The sequence below is a fragment of the Neolamprologus brichardi genome, chromosome 9 (genome assembly GCF_056152115.1).
Source record: "Neolamprologus brichardi isolate AB-2024 chromosome 9, ASM5615211v1, whole genome shotgun sequence".
NCBI classification, from domain to species: Eukaryota; Metazoa; Chordata; class Actinopteri; order Cichliformes; family Cichlidae; genus Neolamprologus; species Neolamprologus brichardi.
Genome location: NC_142112.1, coordinates 14,793,369 through 14,815,203, shown reverse-complemented (window position 1 = coordinate 14,815,203; position 21,835 = coordinate 14,793,369). Strand labels below are relative to the sequence as shown.

The window sequence follows — 21,835 nt, the reverse complement described above, 5'->3', positions numbered from 1 at the left end:
TAATGTAACATATCAAGTCTTTGACGTTGATGAATTGATGTAGTTTAAAAAGTCATGACAGAGAACATCATCAGAATTTTGGATATAACATTAAGAGATGAATTCATGGAATTGTGTTTTGTTTTATTTTGTTGTTCCAATATTTGTAAAAAAAAAAATAATGTACATGAAGAATATTATCTGCCTTGTGTTTGAGAAACTGAGTAAAATATTAGTTTCACCAATTCAAAACTTTCTACGTGTCTCCATACCTTCTGTCAGAGACTGAACATCCAAATGTTCAGTCTCTGAACATTTGTACTAGCAAGCTAGTAGAACTGGGCCTTTCAGAAGTTGTCCATTCAGGGACACTCCCTGAAATGAAGCACCACAATCAAAGACAACTTGCAACTACTTCTTCTGTGGGTGATGCACCCCATGATGTGGAATGTACCACAATCCTCCATCACAGCGATCAAATTCTTCAGCAGGCACCTTCTCTGCATACCCTTTAGAAATGATTTCAGTCATAAAACTGGTGTAATCGACATGAAATGAACCATCCCTAATAAACTTCCGTTTAAGGCTCATAGCTCGCTGTTCTACAGCCTTCCTATTATTTGGCATTTTTACCCGATTGCACCTAAAAGGTAAACCAATGGTGTAATGACCATCAACCAACTTAACAGAGTCCAGCACTGACTTCATAAACTGCTGATCTTCTCTAGACAAAGCAAACTGCTCATCCTGAATACATTCTGGAAAATCAGCCTTCATTTGACGTTCCCACAGCTCATCCAATCTTGCCACGGAAATGCTTGTCAGTCTTACAATCCTCTCTGAGAGGACCATTCACCGTCCAACCCAGCATAGTTTTTAATGCATAGGGACCTCCACCCTGACTTCTAACAACATCCCATGGCTCTAAAGCCTTGGGCACATTGGTCCCGATCAACAGGTCTACCCCGGAATTTATCTCCAGTATCATAATATGGCAGAAATGTGGCCATCTATCGAGATCTTCCTGTCGGGGAATATTACATTGATGAACAGGCATGCTTTTCTGAGTAAATAAGTCAGGCAAGTCACAGTAGTGATCTAAATCCAAACCAACTACTTCCAAATCTGAAACAACATAACTACTGACCATTTTCTCCTGACCCATTGTCCGCAACAGAATGCCAGTTTTCCTTCCTGAAAGATTCAGCCTATTCATGAGCCCTTCAGTACAAAATGAAGCTGAGCTCCCAGGATCTAGAAAAGCATAGGTTATCAGTGACTGATTACCTTTCTTGGATTTCACTCTAACTGGTATTATGGACAGAGCACTATTTTGCTCACCGGCCCCAGTAACACCACTGCTTTGCACCGCACATGAAGGACCTTCATCTGGTGGTTCTCCCTCTCTTATAGTTTGCACTGAAACACTTTCCCTCTGCTTGGAGTGGATATGTAAGAGTGTGGGGCGTTTCTGTTTACAGACTTTACACAAGAGACGTTTCCTACAGTCCTTGCTTCTGTGCCCAATGCGCAGACAACCAAAACACACACCATTCTCTTTCAAAAAAGATAATCTTTCACAGTGCAACTTTCTTTCAAATGAAGGACACAAATCCAACATATGCCCTGCTCCACAAAACAAGCAAACCTTGGTCACAACTGAACCACTCTCTCGCCTCAACACTGGCTCAATCTTCCCTTCCACCTTGGCCATTGTAGTAGCAAAACTACTCCGCTTAGCCTTAGGGTAAAACTGAGACTTACCATTCCTCGCCTCTTTTCTGATGTCTGTTGGAGGATCCTGTATATCTCCAAACAATGGGTCACTTGCGATCTTACCTTTCGACAAACTCAACAACATCGCAAAAAACCACTTTACGTTGAAACCTCTCCTGCAGATCGCAGACAACATTCCTCCAGCTTCTGACCATTTCTCTTGGATGGCCTCTAGTATATTGCTCGAGAAAATATAAACAATCCTTAGCACTGTGAACTTGACTCTCCACCATGTGCTCAAAAGCTCTCAAATGTTTGATATTGCAAAGGAACACCATCAAATAACTGAATGTCACGCCTTGGTAGCAAAAACAGAGACTGCTGCTCAGCCAATAAAGTTGTAATTTCATTTTGTTTCTTCAAAACTGTTACTAGATGACCATGACCCTCACTACCTTGCGCTGTATGTGTAAGAGGTTTGGATTGTGCGTGAGACTGCGACATCATCTGAGTAGTTGAAACTGCACCTGGAAATACTTGATATTACTTCGTCTCTGACTGTTCCAACGAAACGACCTTAGGCTGAGAAATATTTTTAACCTCGGGCCTTACATCCAACACATGCGCTTGATGATCACTTGCATCAACACCCTGATATGGTCCTTCTGGTAACACAGGTTTGAACGTCGGAGCATTAGGATTTAAAATGCCTAAACTCCCCTGTTCTTGCTCTAAATACGAATTCATTCCATCAGATTTACCATTAGCAGCACTTGAGACTCGGGACATTTCAGAAGCTTTTAAAACATTCACCTTTGCTGCCGAAGCTGCTTTTTCAGTTTCTAAGTCAAGCAGCTCCTTTCTTTTCTTAAGCTGTTTCTTGTTCTTCCAAAGCATGCCTTCCTTTCAACAACCTCTGTCGAACAAGTAGGGCAGCCATATCAGCCTCTGCTGTTATGCGTGCTGACAAGGCAGATGAAACCATGGAGCTACTGAGTGATGATTTACTTTTCCTACAACTTTTGTTTCCAACATTTAGAGATGCTATCACTTGGATTGACATCATCTATCACAGCACCTTTACCAACATTCCCGGTATGCCTAGAAGCACCCGAACCCTTTCCAGCAGGTAATACATCAGAAGACTCAACACCAGGTGGATTTAAATGTGGCAAATCAAGCTCAGACACCTGATTTTTACTCTGAGGGTTTCCCTTTGCATCATGAAGCCATTTCTTTATCTCTTCCATAAACTCAGTATTATGTGCTCGCACACTCATAAACCAAGCAGTTTGTTTTTCTTGCTCTTCTTGAGGAAGCAAAGGAAGCAAGGTTTCATGCAGATGAGTTGTCTCATTAAGCAACACAGTCAAATTCTCTAACTGAGCCTGAACAGTGGAAACATTATCTTCAGATTGCTTTAATTCTTTAATAACCTTTATGACATTTTTAATTTTATTAATCTTAGTGTGACGTTCTTTTTGAAGCCTTTCAATCAGATTCTCCAAAGCCTTAGCAGTCGGTTTTGGCTGTCTTATCTTTCCATCCACATCACCACATTGTAGTAATTGGTGTGTCTCCATTTTTCTTCAAAACATTACAAAATCCAAACTCTGAACTGCACCTATGCCACACAGCTTCATTCCAACACATCAACTTGATGACATTCCCTTCAATAAACCTTGGACACACACAATTAAAAGGAGCAATATCCCCCACTAGCTGCCTATTAAACCTAACTAACTCAACCTAGTCTTCCGTACATACTAGCGGTGGGTATTTATGTACCTCCATACCGTCAGCTGTGAGGAAGACAAACTGTCTTAAACACAAACTGCGGCGGTACTCCCAAGCCAATGGCTTCAGCCGCCTGATGCACAATAACTAGAAAGCAAATCGGTACAACGCCTAGCGCAGCTGTACTGCTGAAACCTAACAGGGGAACAAGACTCCTGAAAGAAATCTGTTTTGTGTAGCCAAAGGCTTAATCTAAAAGCTGCGTGGACAAAGGCAACAGCAAACTATAAAACTCTCACTAATAAAACTCATCTATATAGAAATAATCCAATAAAACCTACAAACTTTTCTGTTGACAATTTGTTGCGGCTCCTCCAACCTATGGCTGCGGCAGGCTAAACATGAGGACACCAATGACACGCAACAATGAACACATAAAATACACTTCTGTACCATTTGCTCCTTTTATTCCACATGCAACTGTCCAATATACAAATCAGTGCCTGGGATTAACTATTAGACAAATGCACAGACTGCACAAACAAATAACTACAACTCACCAATAACTGCACTAACTACTATGCCAAATTACAACATTGGCCTATGGCATCAATTAGTGCATAAATATACAAAAACCATCAAGTTCCAGTTAAAATACATCAAAATCATTCAAGCTGCGCTCAAGCTGCGGTCAACAAAAAGTTCTGCCTCATGCTCACCCTACCTTTCTGCTCATCAACATCAGGTGCTGTGAACAGGTGAGGGCAACCACATTTATCATCTACCACACCCATGAGACACGCCCCACACCCGTGCACCAATACAGTGAGTCCATTTAAACCAACCCACTTAGTCAAAAAGGAACAACTCATATGGCTCCTACAACATTTTTATTTGATTAATCTAAAGTTGTTCTTCTGTGTCTGAAAACACTCACTCCCATTTACTCAACCTGTGTTGTCGGCTGCTGCTGTGGCCTACAGTAGCAGAAGACAACACTGCAACTGTAACGAAACTGATTACAGCATTATTTTTAAAACCTTTAGTGAATTTAACGTTCTTCAAAATTTTGTGTATGCTACTGTTGTATATAGTGTATTATGTTATTTATTTTGTAGTTGTTTATATTTTATTTCTATTTTTGGATTTTCTTCTGCTATCTCTACCTGAGCTGAGGCAATGCACAAATTTTCCTGCCGTCGATCAATAAAGTCTAATCTCCTCATTGACTGCATTTCTGATGGAGATGAGACTTCATGCAGGACAGAGGTGAGAGGCGTGACATCACGGTGCCGTGACAATAACCTGGTGCTTTACATCAGCAAAACCAAGGAGCTTATCGTGGGTTACAGGAAACCAGCAGTAGCAGAGGTGGAGAGAGTCAGCTGCTTCAGATTCCTAGGCATCAACATCAGCGAGGGTGTCATGCCATATTAAACCATTATACACCTTAATAGTAAAATAAAAAAAAATGTGTTTAAATTGCATGAATTAATATTTATTAACGTCTCTTTGTGACGTCATACTATGATAATGACTGCCACAAACAGAGCGTCCTCCTGTAACCATGGTTACGGGAGTTTGTTGCAAGAAGTGTTGTGAATCTCGCTGAGACAGGGGACCACTGAGAGCCTCAGATGAACCAATCAGCCAGATCGCTGTCTCCACTTCTCCTCCTCCTCCTTCGTTCCCTTTGTTTTTTAAGTACCTCATATATGTTAGGATTCTTTAGCTAGTTAGCCATCACATTAGCTAGTTAGCCATCACATTAGCAAACTGCTTCGGAGCACAGCTGCCGGAGTCGCGGGTTTTGTTGAATCAGGCGTTGGACCTGCTGGAGGAATGCTCTGCGATGATGGTGGAAAACAGCCGCCATTCAACCCATTTGAGAGCTTCAAAGAACTGGCTGCAGGTATGATTGAAAGTTTGACAACACCGACTTCAACGCCGGCGCTGAAGCTAAAACACTGTTGATGAGTCTGTGATTTATTAGTGATCGCTCACTTGTGTGCACGTGCATGTAGGTGAACGCTCGCGGCATGACGTCACACAGCTCAGTTCCTTTCTGCTTTGATCTTACAGTACGTGCCTTTGATCTTGCAGCACGTGACCTCCACTTGAGTCCCTAAATAGGGGTGAAACAGCGGGCTTTATACCCGAATCTTGCATTTTGCATTTTTAGTTGTCGTAGGTTAAATGTACAGACCGCGATCTTCCCTTTCTGAAAGCTTTCTGAAAACGGATTTCCAAAGTAATTGTAGCGAAAGTAAGTCATTGACAATGTCTTTATCCAGTGTTAGAACCCCTACCCCCATTAATTCAGAGCCTTTTTCACCTGCTATCAGCGGGTGTTTCGATAGGCTCTCTGGATTACAGTGGGGCTTGATAGAAAATGGGATCTGGAACTCCGATGTCCAAGTAGCACTGGCTGATATGATTACTGATGTCATTCAGTCAGTTAGTGCAAGCACCATAAAAACTTTACTTCTAGGAGGTCAGGACCAATTAAATGATGCATCATTCCAGACATACCTTAGCATAGCCGTGACAAAAATAAGCCCCGTATTGGGAGACTCTTTCTCAACCAGCTTTGCTGCTGCTCTTAATGTCACCCATGAGGAGTGTGAAAGCGCTGTGGTGCTGACACAGATGATTGAGGAGGAGATCTCAAATAAAGTCAACTCGGGTTGGGTTCTAGTCCCAGAAAACCCGGATTCTATTTATGTCACCAGAAAAATAACAAAAATAAAAAACCTCAGATGCATGGTTTCTCATGCTTTCTCATGTCTGAAGACATATAAAGGTAAGCTGAGCGGCCTGTTCATGAGGGGGGCTTTACCCACTTCCTTTAGTTCAAGTGATGAGAGTCTTGAATCCAAGCTCTCTGAGATGGGAACAATTAAAGAAATAAGTATGGCTCTCATGAGGTGGAGTACAGACAGAGAGATAAGTAAAGATGATCAGGACTGTCACATAGAACTGCAACCCGTGGAGGAAAAAGAAAGTGATGAGTTTGCAGAAGCTGAGGAGAAAGCTCAAAGTGATGTTGAAACAATCCTCAACAATCTGAATTATTTACATGATGAAGATGATGCAGATAAAGCTGCAGTTGACATTGTAAATTTGTTAATTGCTAACATTGAGTATCCTGATGCAGAAGATATCACATTAAGTGAGAAGTGTAGCTCACCCAAGCCTGCTTTTGATGTGGACCTGGTGATCAAAAAGGTGAAAGACTTTTTTGCATCATGCGCCCTAATTATGAAACCAGATGAAGTAAAACAACACTTCTTCAGGTTTGCTAAAAAGGAATTTGAAAAAATGAACAGTGAGCTGAAAGATCATTTGAAGAAAAGCAAAGGATTTTTGACCTTTCAGAGACAACAGGCAAACTCCCCGGAGAGTGAGAGAGCTGACTCCAGGAAAAGCGAACACATGAATCCCTCAGAAGTTCCCAGAAAATCACCAACCTTAGAAACCACAGTTAAAAGTTCTTCTCCGCTCAAATTTACAACAGTCGTGCCGGTTCTGAATAAACTGTTTAGTAAATTAACCCAGGCAGGACACCTTGGCCTGACAAGTAAGGAGATGTTTTCAAGGGAGTTGACAGAAAATGTGTACGCCCATGTCGAGTCAACATATCCAGCCCCCACGATGCAAATGGGTAAAAGTCTCTCAGAGTCTGACTTCTCTAAGACTTCACAGGGTGACTGTAATGTACCCTCTGCTCCTGAGGTGCCATATGTGCTCGTAGAAGATTCAGTGGAAAGGTTCTTACAAAACCTTCTTTTCTGGTTGGAGAATGAAACTTTAACCCAAACTATTATAAATGACAAAATTTCTGGTGCCGTGGAAGATATAGTAAGAGTGCTGACCCCATCAAAGGAAGAAGTTATGATTGGACCAGATGCTGGTGAAACAAGCGACAGACTGTTTACATCACGGTCAAGTCCAGTTACTGATCTCACCAAACAGCCAGTCTGTGTGAGTGCAGAAGACCCGGACCTGGTTTCAAATACAAGCAGTGATCAGGCATCAGTGTCTCACTCTGAACCCACAGAGGGTCAAAGTCAGCCAGCAACCTCTGAAAACCCAGAGGAAGAGCTGTCAGAAACATTAGTTACATCACAGTCAAGTCCAGTTACTGATCTCACCAATCAGCCAGTCTGTGTGAGTGCAGAAGACCCGGACCTGGTTTCAAATACAAGCAGTGATCAGGCATCAGTGTCTCACTCTGAACCCACAGAGGGTCAAAGTCAGCCAGCAACCTCTGAAAACCCAGAGGAAGAGCTGTCAGAAACATTAGTTACATCACAGTCAAGTCCAGTTACTGATCTCACCAATCAGCCAGTCTGTGTGAGTGCAGAAGACCCGGACCTGGTTTCAAATACAAGCAGTGATCAGGCATCAGTGTCTCACTCTGAACCCACAGAGGGTCAAAGTCAGCCAGCAACCTCTGAAAACCCAGAGGAAGAGCTGTCAGAAACATTAGTTACATCACAGTCAAGTCCAGTTACTGATCTCACCAATCAGCCAGTCTGTGTGAGTGCAGAAGACCCGGACCTGGTTTCAAATACAAGCAGTGATCAGGCATCAGTGTCTCACTCTGAACCCACAGAGGGTCAAAGTCAGCCAGCAACCTCTGAAAACCCAGAGGAAGAACCGTCAGAAACATTAGTGTCACCTGATGATAGGCTAATTGCCAAACAATTTAGCACTCTTGTAGCCACGAGAATCGCAGGAAATTTGCACAAAAATGCCAGAAAACTTCTGGATCTAGAAAAATTAGACTTAGTTATCAACCGTCTGACAGATTTGGTACTTTCTGAAGTGAGATACACCGAATGCCTGGAAATTCTTAAAAATAGCGGGGTTGAATTAGTCAAGGCCACAGCTGAAGGCCTTATCAAGGAGTTTGGATCTGCAGACAAGTTCTTCGATGTAATGATATCAGAAGATTCATCTTTTGACTACACTATTCTGAAGCACCTAGCAATGAATCTCGGTGATCAGGCATCAGTGTCTCACACTGAACCCACAGAGGGTCAAAGTCAGCCAGCAACCTCTGAAAACCCAGAGGAAGAACCGTCAGAAACATTAGTGTCACCTGATGATAGGCTAATTGCCAAACAATTTAGCACTCTTGTAGCCACGAGAATCGCACAAAATTTGCACAAAAATGCCAGAAATCTTCTGGATCCAGAAAAATTAGACTTAGTTATCAACCGTCTGACAGATTTGGTACTTTCTGAAGATAGATGCACCGAATACCTAAAAATTCTTAATAATAACATGAATAAGTTAGTCAAGGCCACAGCTAAAGGCCTTATCAAGGAGTTTGGATCTGCAGAGAAGTTCTTCGATGTAATGTTGTCAGAAGATTCATCTTTTGACGACACTATTCTGATGCACATAGCAATGAATCTCGGTGGCTTCATGAATCCTCCAAAGAAATCCAAACTTGCCAGGTTTTTTTCAGCAGTGTTAAAAGCTTTTAAGAAGCTGTTCAGCTGCTGCTTTAAAGGCAGTACTGATGACTAAATTGTCATCTTGATTTTTTTCAAATACCTCTTTTAAAATCTTAAAGCAGTCTGGCCTCAGAGTTGACATCTGAGGTATATTTTATTTTAAAACTATTTCATTCGACTTTAGTTATACTGAGAAATATTCTTCATTGTGTCTCCTCGTATTATCGTTACCATCACCCCCCACCGGCCGAGGCAGATGGCCGTCCCTTCTGAGCCTGGTTCTGCCGGAGGTTTCTGCCTGTTACAGGTAGTTTTTCCTCCCCACTGTCGCCAAGTGCTTGCTCATAAGGGATTATTAATTAATTGGGGTTTTCTTGCTTCTACTGAAGGGTCTCTATCTTACAGTATAAAGCAACTTGAGGAGACGGTTGTGATTTGATGCTATATTACAAATCTTAAATTCAACTGAATCTTAAAAACATGTAATATAGCATCACATCACCATCAAATCAAGAACTGAAAAATAAAACAAAATAAAAAACCAAACATACATTAAAAACTGTTTGTGATTTGTCTTGTGCTTTCAAAATATATTGTCAAATATGAAAAGCTGCATTTATATGCTCTGGTCATTAGTACTGGTATTTTAATGTAAGCAAACACAAGGAACATACACCGATGTGTAAGTACTACAGATGAAGAAGCAAGAGTGTTTGAACAGCCGGTTCCGCTCTCTTAATTCTCCGATAAGCCAGGGCCAAGCCAGCTCCAATCAGCAAGAACCCTGTTATCATGGTTCCAAATAGGTAGATATCTTCAGCGTCCTCGATCGACAGTCCCGCCAGGCACATGATCCTCCAGTTCTGCCACCCGTCCATCGTGTATCCGGCAGGGAAAGTCCCTCCAGGGCACTCGGGCTCTCCCGAACCCAGACTTCTCGTTGAGAAAAGGGTGTCAATAGCATTCAGAGACCAGTTGATCAAATCCATAATTCTCTTTAGGTTTTAGAGAACGACAGTGAGAGACTGTTCAAGGGAAAGTAATATACACGAGACAAGACAAGGACACAAGAGGCTAAGCAGGGAAGATAAGGGGAAGAATGAGAGGAGAAAAGTGCGACCGCCTTCGCCAAGAGCCAAACGAGAACCTCGTTACCTGATCGCAGCCTTTTCTGGCTGCCTGTACGCCGGCTGCCTGTACGCCGGCTGCCTGTACGCCGGCTGCCTGTACGCCGGCTGCCTGTACGCCGGCTGCCTGTACGCCGGCTGCCTGTACGCCGGCTGCCTGTACGCCGGCTGCCTGTACGCCGGCTGCCTGTACGCCGGCTGCGTTCCCATCACAGTGCGACTGCCTCACCCTCAGAACATCTCCACCACCCTGCCCACTGTTAAGATGATTGTCAAGGTCAGACTCTTAATTTGTCTGTTAAACCGATGCGGTTTCTCTTTCAGTCAGAACTCCAGGGCTCAAGCTCTCGCTCCCAGCTAATTCCAGACTCGTATGGCTCTGGCTGACTTCTGATCTCCTCTGGGGGAAAAAGGGAGCTTAATTTCTTCTTCTGTCTTTCTCTTTCTAATTGTGCAGGTGAGTCACTCATCTGTAAGCTGCTGCGCTCCAAAGAGGCCATGGCCACGATGGACATCAGGAACTGGCCCCCAGTGCTGGACACCAGTACAGCGTTTCATTCATATCCGCACAGGGAAATCACGCTCGCATTAAGTACTTTAATTTAACATAAATGCAGGTCGTGCACAGCCGCCTCACAATGCAGTCTGAGTAGTTCTGGTTGCAGATATAAACCTAAAGAATGCACATTAAATGAAATCCTCTGCTGTGATGAAACCTGCCTTTACAGCTCCATCACTCTGTGATTTATCGAAAAATAAAAACTTGCTGTAGCTGCAAGTCTGTGGAGTTCCCCACCACTGCTTTAGAGAATCAAAGCACCAGGAAGTGGGAATAATTTCTCCTATAATAAGGATTTTTAGGTCCCTGATAACAAAAATGAGCAGATTTTATCCAGTTTGGTAACGTTTACATCACTAGAGAAGAAAATATAGCCACATTATTATAATTACTATGGTTATTTTTGTATTTTTGGAAAAGAGGTTGCCCAGTTTTGATACACATGGAGGTTTGCAGCAGAGACAGAATCATGTTTTCTGCTTATTTTAATGATATTTTAATGACTTTAGAAACCAGAAGCCTGATTGTTTGTTTTTTTACATTGAGACAAAGTTTACACAGAAGGACTATATAGGGTCTTTTTTAAAGTGACTTTCAGGGATTTAGGATCTCTGAAGAAAAACTATCAATTTTTATTACTTAGAGATTTTTCAACATCTAACAAGGAGACGAGGACAAAGTTAAATTGACCTGATTTTTGCATAACTTTAAGAATTTGAATGTGAAGAGAAGAAAAGATCCATGAACGTAATGATTCAAAGGGTTCAAATATCTTTGAATGTATGTGCTTCAATATATTTTTCGGACTGAGGAAAACAGAAAAAAGGTTAAGTATTCTGAAGAGCGTAAGATTATGAAAAAACTAGAGATATGAAATATCCAGATTTTAGAGGCCCAGAGAGGTGAAGAGCAAAGCAGCAAACAGAGAAAGCTTTGTAAAGTAACTTTATTTTTTATTTTTTTGTCAGCTGGCAGAAAGGCAGACAGATGTTTTTCTTGCCGTTTCTTCTCAGCAACGTTGCTGCAGTTCCTTCCCCAGGTGGAAGAGATGGACATCTCCTGGAACGACTTGATTGGTGGATTGGTTCATCCACTGTGCATAAGCCCTCAGTTTTACAGCTTTGATCATTCATTTTGATTTACTGGCTCACAGAGAAATTTCAAACTAACTCATAGAAAAAAAATCTGTCTTGAGAGGATAGCTTTAGCTAATTTATCTGAACTCTGTTTACTTTATGAGGTAAAGATGACCATATAAGGAATATCCTCTCTCTGTGAGATGATAAAGACTCAAGGGTAAAAAGACTGAATCTGTGTGTCTAAAGCGGGCTGAAGATTAGTTTACCTACACCGACCTCATTATTAGTTAGATGTATAGTATAGTTATATTATAGAAGAGAACATAAGGAGCAGCAGTTTGGATCCATTTTAACAGTGCTGTCAGTTGGTGTTTTATTATTTTCTTGTCTGTTTTTTTGCTGTCTCTTCGTTGATACATTTGTATGGATGAGGTTTTCCTGTTCATAAATATGGGACTCCAAAGTGTTCAAAATTAAATAAATAAATAAGTCATGATGAAATAAATAACTATGTGAATAAATAAGACACAGATATGTAATGTGAGAATGATATTGTGAAATAATGGAACACATTTTGAAAAAAATGCTCATTATTGTGAAATATATCACATTCTGCTATATAAATGTACTTATTATTGTGAAATATTATTTCATGGTCATTATTTTTCACAATAACAGAGATTATTCCTGAGGCATTTTATTTATTTCCAGCCGTTTATATTCCAAAATGTTGTTTTTTTTTTCAAAGTCAGTACCTGTGACAAATCTTGTCCCTCCTTTCTGTGCAGCAACCAGAGGTGCAGGGGTGAATGGTTGTTTGCTTTTCTGAGTCCGTGCTGACTCCATGCTTCCTGGAATGACTGAAGATGATGTTGAATGTGATGCAAAAAGCATCTGTGCAGAGCAAACAAGTGAATTTTTTCACCAGGGTTGAGCAGTCCTTGAATCTCCAGCTGGGTGAAGATGTTTTCATATACATCCCTCCACAGGCGCTCAATGCTGATTTCCATCTATATGCCAAAGGTGATTTGCTGCTGATACACTGTACTGAAAATGCCTTGTAGTCTTAATAGATAACCGTCGCATCTTGACCCCTTCTGGATTGACTCGTCTCATTGAATCCATCAGTCGAAATCCTGATTAACAAACAGATCATGTTTTAGTACTAACAACTACAAAAAGACTGTATTGTAAACACTGTAATGCTTATGGGACAGATCTTCATTGTGTCAGGTAAGTATCCAGGTGCTGTACAGATTTAGTGAGGAGAGAGAATCGTGTACAGACTGGTTCAAACAGGAACATAACTGCATAACAATGATAAGAACATGCTAGTCATTTTTGATGCCTACATTAAAATATCACATCAAGGCCACACCGACACGTGCTTTCCAGGCCGGAAACTGGTGTTTGGATATTTTAACAATATAAGCTTACTTTGAATGTATATGCCTCTGGATCATAGATGTCCCATCATCATTCTGCAGTCGGCATTTGGGTGATGACGCTGAATTTTGAATCCAAATCCACATCTCCAATAGAGGAATACCTATCAGATTTTCTGCACATAAAACATTTTTTTTCATATAACAGCAAATCTCAAAGTTTTCCAATTAATACTGAAAGAACCAAGGATGTAAATGTATTCTTGTTTTAGCTTTACTGAAGACACCAGAGAAAGTATGATATTTAAAACGCTGCTGTAATAGACAAAACCATTCCAATAAACTCGCTATTTAACATCAACTTTGTTATGCGTTATCAGAGAACAATCAACTGCAAACAGCAATGAAACATTCAACTATGTACTATTTAAAGCACTAATGACCCTGTTGTCTAACAAGATGTGATAAGTAAGTAGACTGTGGAAAGCTGCTGGGTCTACTCACCGGCTAAACGTGTCTCAACGCCGAGATGGTGCCGACAGCTTTAGCCGCAGCTGCCCCGCTTAGTTTAGACAGTAACAAAAAAAAAAAAGTAAGCGATAATATTTCATTGTCAAACGTCATAATTAAGGTCAACATCTAAATAATGCTGTGTACAGACTCACACAGGTGCTCAATTACAGCATAAACTTACCTTAGACCTTCCTCCGTCATTTTCCTAATTGTGCTCGGAGACACAGAAAACATATCGGCAATAGAGATTGACAGACCACGTGACTTTCGCGCATTGCATGCCGGTAACTCGTGGCAAAACAATCCAAGTACCGCATCAAATGCAAGCATTTGCAGCACCGCAAAACGTTCATTCTCCGGTTCCAATACCTTCTTGCCCCCCAAAAAGGTTATGTACAAAACGAAGGAGAACAATGCCGGTCCGTACAAAGACAGACTTGATGAAAAGGCAAAGAAAAGATACGAGGAAAAAATCAAAGGAGTGAAAGGGTTATACCCTTACGAGCACACAGAGTGGACAAAATACGTTAGCGTGCTGCCCAACTCTTACCGCGCTTTCACCACATTATACGGTTCTTGGAGTGAGTGCATACACTCATGAAGTTTAGTAACTTCAGGTCACTGCAACAAGCCCAGGTACAGTTTACCGACGGATGGGTACAGGACCATGAAATGCACCGTGTAGAACGAAAGACCATCGTACGTATCATAAGATTACCAGTCTCACAAATCGTCTTCATAAATACACATTTGTTAACCGTGTATTAATGGGACCTTCGAGCTCAACGGTAATTAATTAGTAGTGGAAATAATTTCTGGTTCGCATTACAGAAATGTAGCAGTGACAATAATATTGTATGCTGTAATCGTACTGGGCAATTAGTGATACAAAAAAACCTGTTTTATCCTGTGAATAAAAGTATACGTTTTTGTCAATGTACCATGGTAATAAATGAAGCGAAACGCAATATTGTGTCAGGACAATTCACTATTTATGCACAATAAACAAAGGAGCATAGCGCCACAATTTCTGTTCAGTGCCAGACTTGCTTGTAACCTATATCACCAATTATGTTATGAAAAATGACGTATTAACTACTACAAAACACTGACCTTTGTGGAAATGCTTGGAGCAGACTAACCTGTGAGCTGGAGTGTTCTGGGATGTTATATTTGGTCTTTGAATGGCTGCAATCCAGGCCATCCGTCACCTCTTTTTACTTCGGAAACACGGCTCGAATAATTTCTCTTCAACGACGTAATCCGATAACAACGATCTCTTTACCCGTCGGCTTCCCGTGGCTGTCATGCGACCGGCTATTGCAGTTAATAATACAACAGCTTCTTGACAGTTTTTTGTGTTTCTTTTTATCGCTGTGTAACTGATTTCAATTGAAAGCCCGCGTGCGCTAGTACCTCTTGCCACGAGTTCCCAGAATTCTTTGCGGTTTTACCCTTGAATGACGTCACATTTTCAATCTCTATTACCCCGATGGTTATCCCGGACAGCACTAAAGTCCTGAGTGCTGCACCGGGATTTCAAGACGTGGACGACCAACATTTGAAGACAGTTCTTCCTCAGTGTATTCCAAACGAACACGGTGCTGATCTTAAACCTTCGACAATGTTGTCATCGATGCTAACATCTTGAAGAGCAATTATCATCCAGGCATTTCAGAAACATCATCTAAACGACTCAAAACAGTATCTACAGGTAAATGATCCCTCTCTATCTGATTTGCTTAAATGAGCAGAACTGACTGAAGTTCACACCAGTCCGCCATGCTCCGTGACTTTTGACCTAGCACGCTGTTGCTAGCTGTAGCAGCCATCCGCGGAGCAGGTATCCAGGAAAACTAGTCGATGGTAAACAATAAGCCAATAGGTGCAAAGGTCCAGCCCACTTACATTGATTGACAGACAAAGTAATTCTGCTGAAAAGTCGCATTATGAAATAAATAAGCCATTGGGAAAAACGGGATTTTGAAATAAAGACTGACTTTGAAAATAGGCCATTTTGGAATAAAAACGTCTGGAAATAAATAAAATGCCTCAGGAATAATCTCTATTATTGTGAAAAATAATGACCATGAAATAATATTTCACAATAATAAGTAAATTTATATAGCAGAATGCAATATATTTCACAATAATGAGCATTTTTTTCAAAATGTGTTCCATTATTTCACAATATCACTCTCACATTACATATCTGTGTCTTATTTATTCACATGGTTATTTATTTCATCATGACCTATTTATTTATTTCATTTTGAACACTTTGTAGTTCCATACTCTCAAATCAAATCACTTCTATTGTCACATCACATGTGCAGGTACACTGGTACAGCACATGTGAGTGAACTCTGTGTCAAATACTGAGCTTCAGTAAAGATTCAAGTTGCAGTTATTTATATGTCCTATCACCTTAAATCTTCACTCAAAGACACTCAAGTATCTTTGACAGTTTATATGTAGTTGTATTATATATCAGAGACAAATGTTGTTCCTTCAGTATGTTGGCATTACTAAATTTGGCTCAATGCTTACATATATGTGTAAAAAGCAAATGTACGAGATAACTGTTTCTGATAGAATGAAGAGTAGACTGATATATTAAATATTCCCTTATTGGGTGTGAAAATCAGACCATGTCATAACTGCTTTAAGTCATACAGAATAGATATCAGAGCCTTAAACAGGCTGACTTCTGTTAAATGGGTCAAACTGGGCAGAAGGTATACAAACACATAACATCCTTATAGAATATGATGTAACACTATAGATCAACTTACCTCAGAATATATAAAGCATATAAACAATTACAGCAATATGATGATCCAAACAATCCCTGTCAGTGATGGAGAAGCTTTGATGAAAAAAATTTGGCAAAAAGTTCACCAGCATGAAGGAAATGAAGTTCTCAAACTTTCCTTAGGAGGACCCCAGCACGCCTGCTTAAAGAAAAGTAAGTGTGCTGATGTGGATGCTTGCAGTGACTGCTGTATAGAGGCCATCCTGCTACACATGAAACATATCAGTGTCATAATTGTTAGCTTAGTCATGTGTTTGTTTATTATCCTTATTGTTTTATCTGGGACTGTTTGCAAGCATCTCAGAGAGAGGAGACACCAGCATCTGAACAGAGACTCAAACCAGCAACCTGCAGGTCCCTGCTTGTCTGCTCCAGTTTTCTCCTCACTCATGTTGCCCACCAGTGATTTCTAGCTGCCCACCCACACAGCAGGCTAGAATATGCACTGAGCCTCAGCACCATGGTTGCAATACTTGGACATGTTTTCTTTATTAAATAATCAACCAGACCCCAAAAAGTAAACAGCTGTTATTGCTAGGCAACGGGAGCAGCATTTGGTGATGCAGCACCTGACATTCCTGACCATGTGGGCGGAGCTTGCATGGAATGGAATGTTTCGTAGAACTGCGCAACACAAGCACTTAGTTACAGCATTTTTCATTTTATCCAGACACAGCTAGAGACACATCTACAGCAGCATCTCTGTGCAGGACAGACGACAGTTGAAGAAAAAAACACATCGAAAACTTCACTTCTCTACAATACGTTGGTTCCTTTGTTTAAAAGGCCAAAATGAATCAAGGGAGATCGAGAAGAGGATTGGTGAGTGCGTCACCATACAGTACAATACAGTCTGAGCTGATTAACCTACGAGAAGAATTTCAAATAATACAGGCTGAAAATGTCAAATTAAAAGAAGAGGCAGAAAGATCAAGAGGAGAAGCTAAAAATTCAAAGTTTGAAACTGAAGTAGTATTGAAGGAATTACTGCATGTGGGTCTAAAACTTAAAGGAGAGAAGATGGGAAAACAACAAGCAGAAAATGAGAATGAAAACATCAAGAAAGAACTGTTGGAAGCTCAAAAAGCATTGCAGGAAGAGAAAACCACAGCACAAGAAGCTAAAAATAAATATCAAACTGCAAAGAAGGAGGCAGAAAATGTGATGCAGGAATTACAGGAGGTGCAGGAAGCTTTTGAAGAGGAAAAAAGGAAAATGCAGTTGGCAACACAAGAAGCTGAAAATGTAATGGCTGAAGCTGAAATACTAAGGAAGGAATTACTGCATGTAAAGCAACAACTTGAAGAGGAGAAAAAACGTAAACATGAGGCAGAAAATGAGATTGAAAATATGAAGAAAGAATTGTTGGAAGCTCAAAAAGTGTTGGAGGAAGAGAACATTAAAATACAGGAAGCAAAGAAAGAAATGGAAAATACAAAGAGTTACACTCAAAACATGAAGAAGAAGTTGCTGGAAACAGAGGAAGCAATAGAAAAAGAGACACATGGAAAATGGGAGGCAAAACAGGAAAGTGAAACTCTGAAGAAGGAACTGATGAAAGTGCAAGAAGAACTTGCAGAAGAGAAAATTGAGGTGAAGGTATTCAAGAAAGAAACGACAGCCTCTGAGGTGACCAAGAAAGACTGCAAAGATGCACTTAAAGAAATACAAAAGCACAAAAAGGAAGCGAAAGAGCTCCTCAAACAGAAAGTCAAACTGGCCAAACAGCAGCTGAAAAAAAAATTTAAAGACACAGAGGAGCAGCTAAACAAAACCTTAAAGGAGCTGAAGGCAAAAGAAAAAGAAAAGAAAGCCGAGGACAGGAGGGGATTCTGGAGCAGACTGCTGAGAAAAAACTGACCCAGCAGCATCAAGTTTAAGGAGATCAATAGTTTCTTCTTCCTTCCCCCTCTCTCAACCTTTCTTTCACAAAAATCCCCCCAAACTTTACTTGGGACGTTTGTTTGTTTTTAAAAACTCTATTCTGAATACATGTACTGAAATACACAAATAAAATTGCTATAACTAGACCTCATGTTGCCAGCTTCTTTTCTTGTGTGTCTGTGGATGTAAAACAGTAACACACTTTCTGCTCTGTGTGTTTTTAATTGTAAATAAATGCAATATATATTCATTTTAAAAACTTCTGCTCTAAATGCTTTTTTTAGCAAAATGCTTTTTTTGCCCCTTCCTGATTTCTTATGTTTTAACATGTTTGTTACATTTACATGTTTCCGATTTCAAGTGTTAACACAGATGGTCAGAGACAGAGGTTTGGACAGCTCTTTCCCTTTATTTGTATTTATTCAGGTTATTTTTATACTCAAAAATCCATCCACAAGCTTCAACGCGTCCAGAACTCTGCTGCCCGTATCATCACCAGGACCCCTTCTATCCACCACATTACTCCTGTTCTGCAGCAGCTTCATTGGCTCCCGGTCAAATATCGTATCAATTTCAAAATACTCTTGTACACATTTAAGGCTATTCATCATCTCTCCCCTCCATATCTTTCTGATCTGGTTAAGATCGCTACCCCATCTCGTTGTCTCAGATCTACTTCTTCCCTTTCATTCTCCGTCCCCTCCCCCCGTCTTGCCACCATGGGGAGCAGGGCTTTCAGCTGCTCTGCTCCACGACTCTGGAATTCCCTACCTCCTGATTTAAGAAATATCTCTTCCTTCTCTCTCTTTAAGTCCCAACTCAAAACTCACTTGTTCAAAATAGCTTATCCCAATAACCTCTCCACTCTGCTCTTTTAAATTAGTTTATGTCTTATGCTTTTATGATTGTGTAAACTGCTTGCTTTTATGTTGCTTTATATTCTAATGTGTACAGTGACCTTGAGTGTTTTGAAAGGCGCTTTCAAATAAAATGTGTTATTATTATCTTTGAAATATCTCAGTGTGACACTGATACTGTACATGAGTGTGGTAGGTTTTGAAAACAGCATCAGCACAGTACACAGCAAAGGGGAAAGGAACAATTGTTCCTTTCAAATTTTATACAAAACATCCAATCCTGGATCATATCCATATCCACTTAGGATTGAGTGATCCAAATGCACCACATTGTGACAATAACCATGGCATAGCAGCTGACGAGCAGCAGATAGATACTGCTCATGGCACCACTGGTGCAACTAGACTTGCAGTCAAGACCGCCTAAACCAAGACCAAGACCAGAGGGTATCGAGACCAAGAACAAGACCAAGAACAAGTCGAGACAAAGTCGAGACGAAATCAAGACCGAGACAAAAAAGTCTTTAAACTGCAGCCAGATGCTGCTTCGTTTACGGATGTCAGGCATATTTATGTGTTTTTGCTTTCGCACAGCCCTCCTCACTTGACTTGACGCACTTGACTGTCACGTCCATCACTCTCTCTGTTTTTCACACAATGATATTATCCTATATCCTCGCATTTGATTGGCCACAATATGGAGGGATTGGAGCATAGCTGAGCCACTGTGTGAGAGCTGAGCAGCGAAAGGAAATAAAGTGAGGGTAGAAACAACTGATAGATTAATAGGCTCTGTTTTGAGTTTTGTTCAAAAAAGAATGACTTCATATAGGAAAAAATAAATATCACATATGCAGGACACCTTAAACTAGTTTTTTAATTAAGCAGAAAGGCAGAACAAAGTCGAGCTGTATCAAGACACAGGGACTAAACCCCAATTCAACCAGACCCAGAACTGATCTGGAATTAAAACAGGACTACAACAGTTCAAAATCAGGACTACTTAGGACTTAACCAAAACAGAACCAGGATCAAAACTAGATGATAGTAACACTAAAAATCATCATAGACCTGCACTACACTTATTTTTTAATTCTACCAAAGTAGACTATTTAGATTCATAAAAGTTTAGATAATTATTTAACCTTGTTGTGCAAACAAGCCTGAATAACTTAATAAATATAGAATTTGAAAAGTAACAAATGGTATCTAAAAAGTTACACTAGGTACGAGATACATGTTCTGATGAGTTTTGGCAAACAACCATTTGACTAACATGTGTGTCTCACCTGCTCTTGTTCCCTCTCTGCTCCTCTCTCTCCCTCTCTGTTCCTCTCTCTCCCTCTCTGCTCCTCTCTCTCCCTTTCTGTGCTAACGATCAAGCCAAACACCAACATCATCAAATATACAGTTGAAACCAGGGGTCCGTTCTTAGTACCTCGCTTACTACATCCAAGATAAAATCATCGCGCCAACTTTGAGTTCGCTATTCCGGTTCTCCGAACACACCTGTTGTTGATGATTAGTACAGCTGGATGAAGTAATGTGAGATCACTGGGTGGCTTAAAAGGGGCTACGCATCGATAGTAGAAACATTGATCGGCAACCCTTTGATTGGTCGGCGAAAATGTCGAAGGAGCGCGCTCAGTATTTTTCGGCAGCAGAGCAAGAACTCTTGATTGAGGGATTTCAGGAGTTTCAGAGTTTAATTAAAACGCAAGGGAACACTGCAAAGGCTGCAAAAGCAAGGAGAGAGGGCTGGCATAAAGTTGCTGACAAATTAAACTCGTAAGTAATTTATTATATTATATTACATTATATCATATTATATTACATTATATCATATTATATTATATTATATCATATTATATTATATTATATTACATTATATCCTCTTTCACATTAGAGCCACAACAGGACCCACTAGAACATGGGAACAAGTAAAAGTGAAATATAAGAATATTCTACAGAATGGTAATATTTATCACTTATATTGCTTTTAGTTTCTTGAAAAGAGACCCTGAAATAATCTGTTTGTTTGTTTATAACAGCAACCAAGAAAAGGGCAGAGCAAAAAAAGACAGGTGGTGGTCCTGCATCCCCTCGTCACACCCCGGCAGAGGAGCTGGCCCTAGGGTTGAATGCCACCAGACCCATTGTTGAGGGCATCCCTGGGGGCAGCTCTTCCTTAGACCAGCAGCCGGGGTGCAGTAGCAGCAGCACCTTCATAACTGGTAAATGAGCTCATAATTCTATTTGTACAATGTAAAATATTTGGTTGTTGCCTTAATTAAAATGCTTTTTGTACTTTGACATTTATTGACATTGTGGGGTTTTTGTGTGTAGTTTTACATAACACTCCATCACTTTTACCTGTTCCCATGCAAGTGGTGACTGAAGCATGCACAGTAAGTTGGGATATATATATATATATATATTTAAAATTATTTAGACCAATAGGCTGTACCATATCCCTTTGTAACACCATTTTGTTTCCATTGCACAGGACAGTGAAGCAACCCTGTCAGATGACTGAGGATCTCCCTGTAAGTGCATGCATAATTTGGCCTGAATTTGTATCTACTTGTGTACTTCTATGTGTTTCTGACTGCAGTATGATTTGCAGGCAAAGAGGCCGGCAGAGAGGCCTGATACAGAGGTGGGCAGTCTTGTAATTAATTTTACTTCCTATATGACATGTATTGACCGTTAAATG

General features: G+C 40.5%; 1 protein-coding gene across 1 annotated transcript; it reads left to right on the top strand.

Moving 5' to 3' along the window:
• The first annotated feature begins 17,019 nt into the window (after positions 1 to 17,019).
• LOC148101262 (uncharacterized) lies at positions 17,020 to 18,392 on the top strand. Its single transcript, XM_087845594.1, has one exon. The coding sequence runs from the start codon at positions 17,171 to 17,173 to the stop codon at positions 18,236 to 18,238; it is 1,068 nt and encodes a 355-aa protein (XP_087701720.1). The 5' UTR covers positions 17,020 to 17,170; the 3' UTR covers positions 18,239 to 18,392.
• The last annotated feature ends 3,443 nt before the right edge of the window (positions 18,393 to 21,835 follow it).

What these genes read in the sequence shown, in the direction of transcription:
- LOC148101262 (XM_087845594.1), top strand. Translation starts at nt 17,171, where the DNA reads ATGAATCAAGGGAGATCGAGAAGAGGATTGGTGAGTGCGTCACCATAC.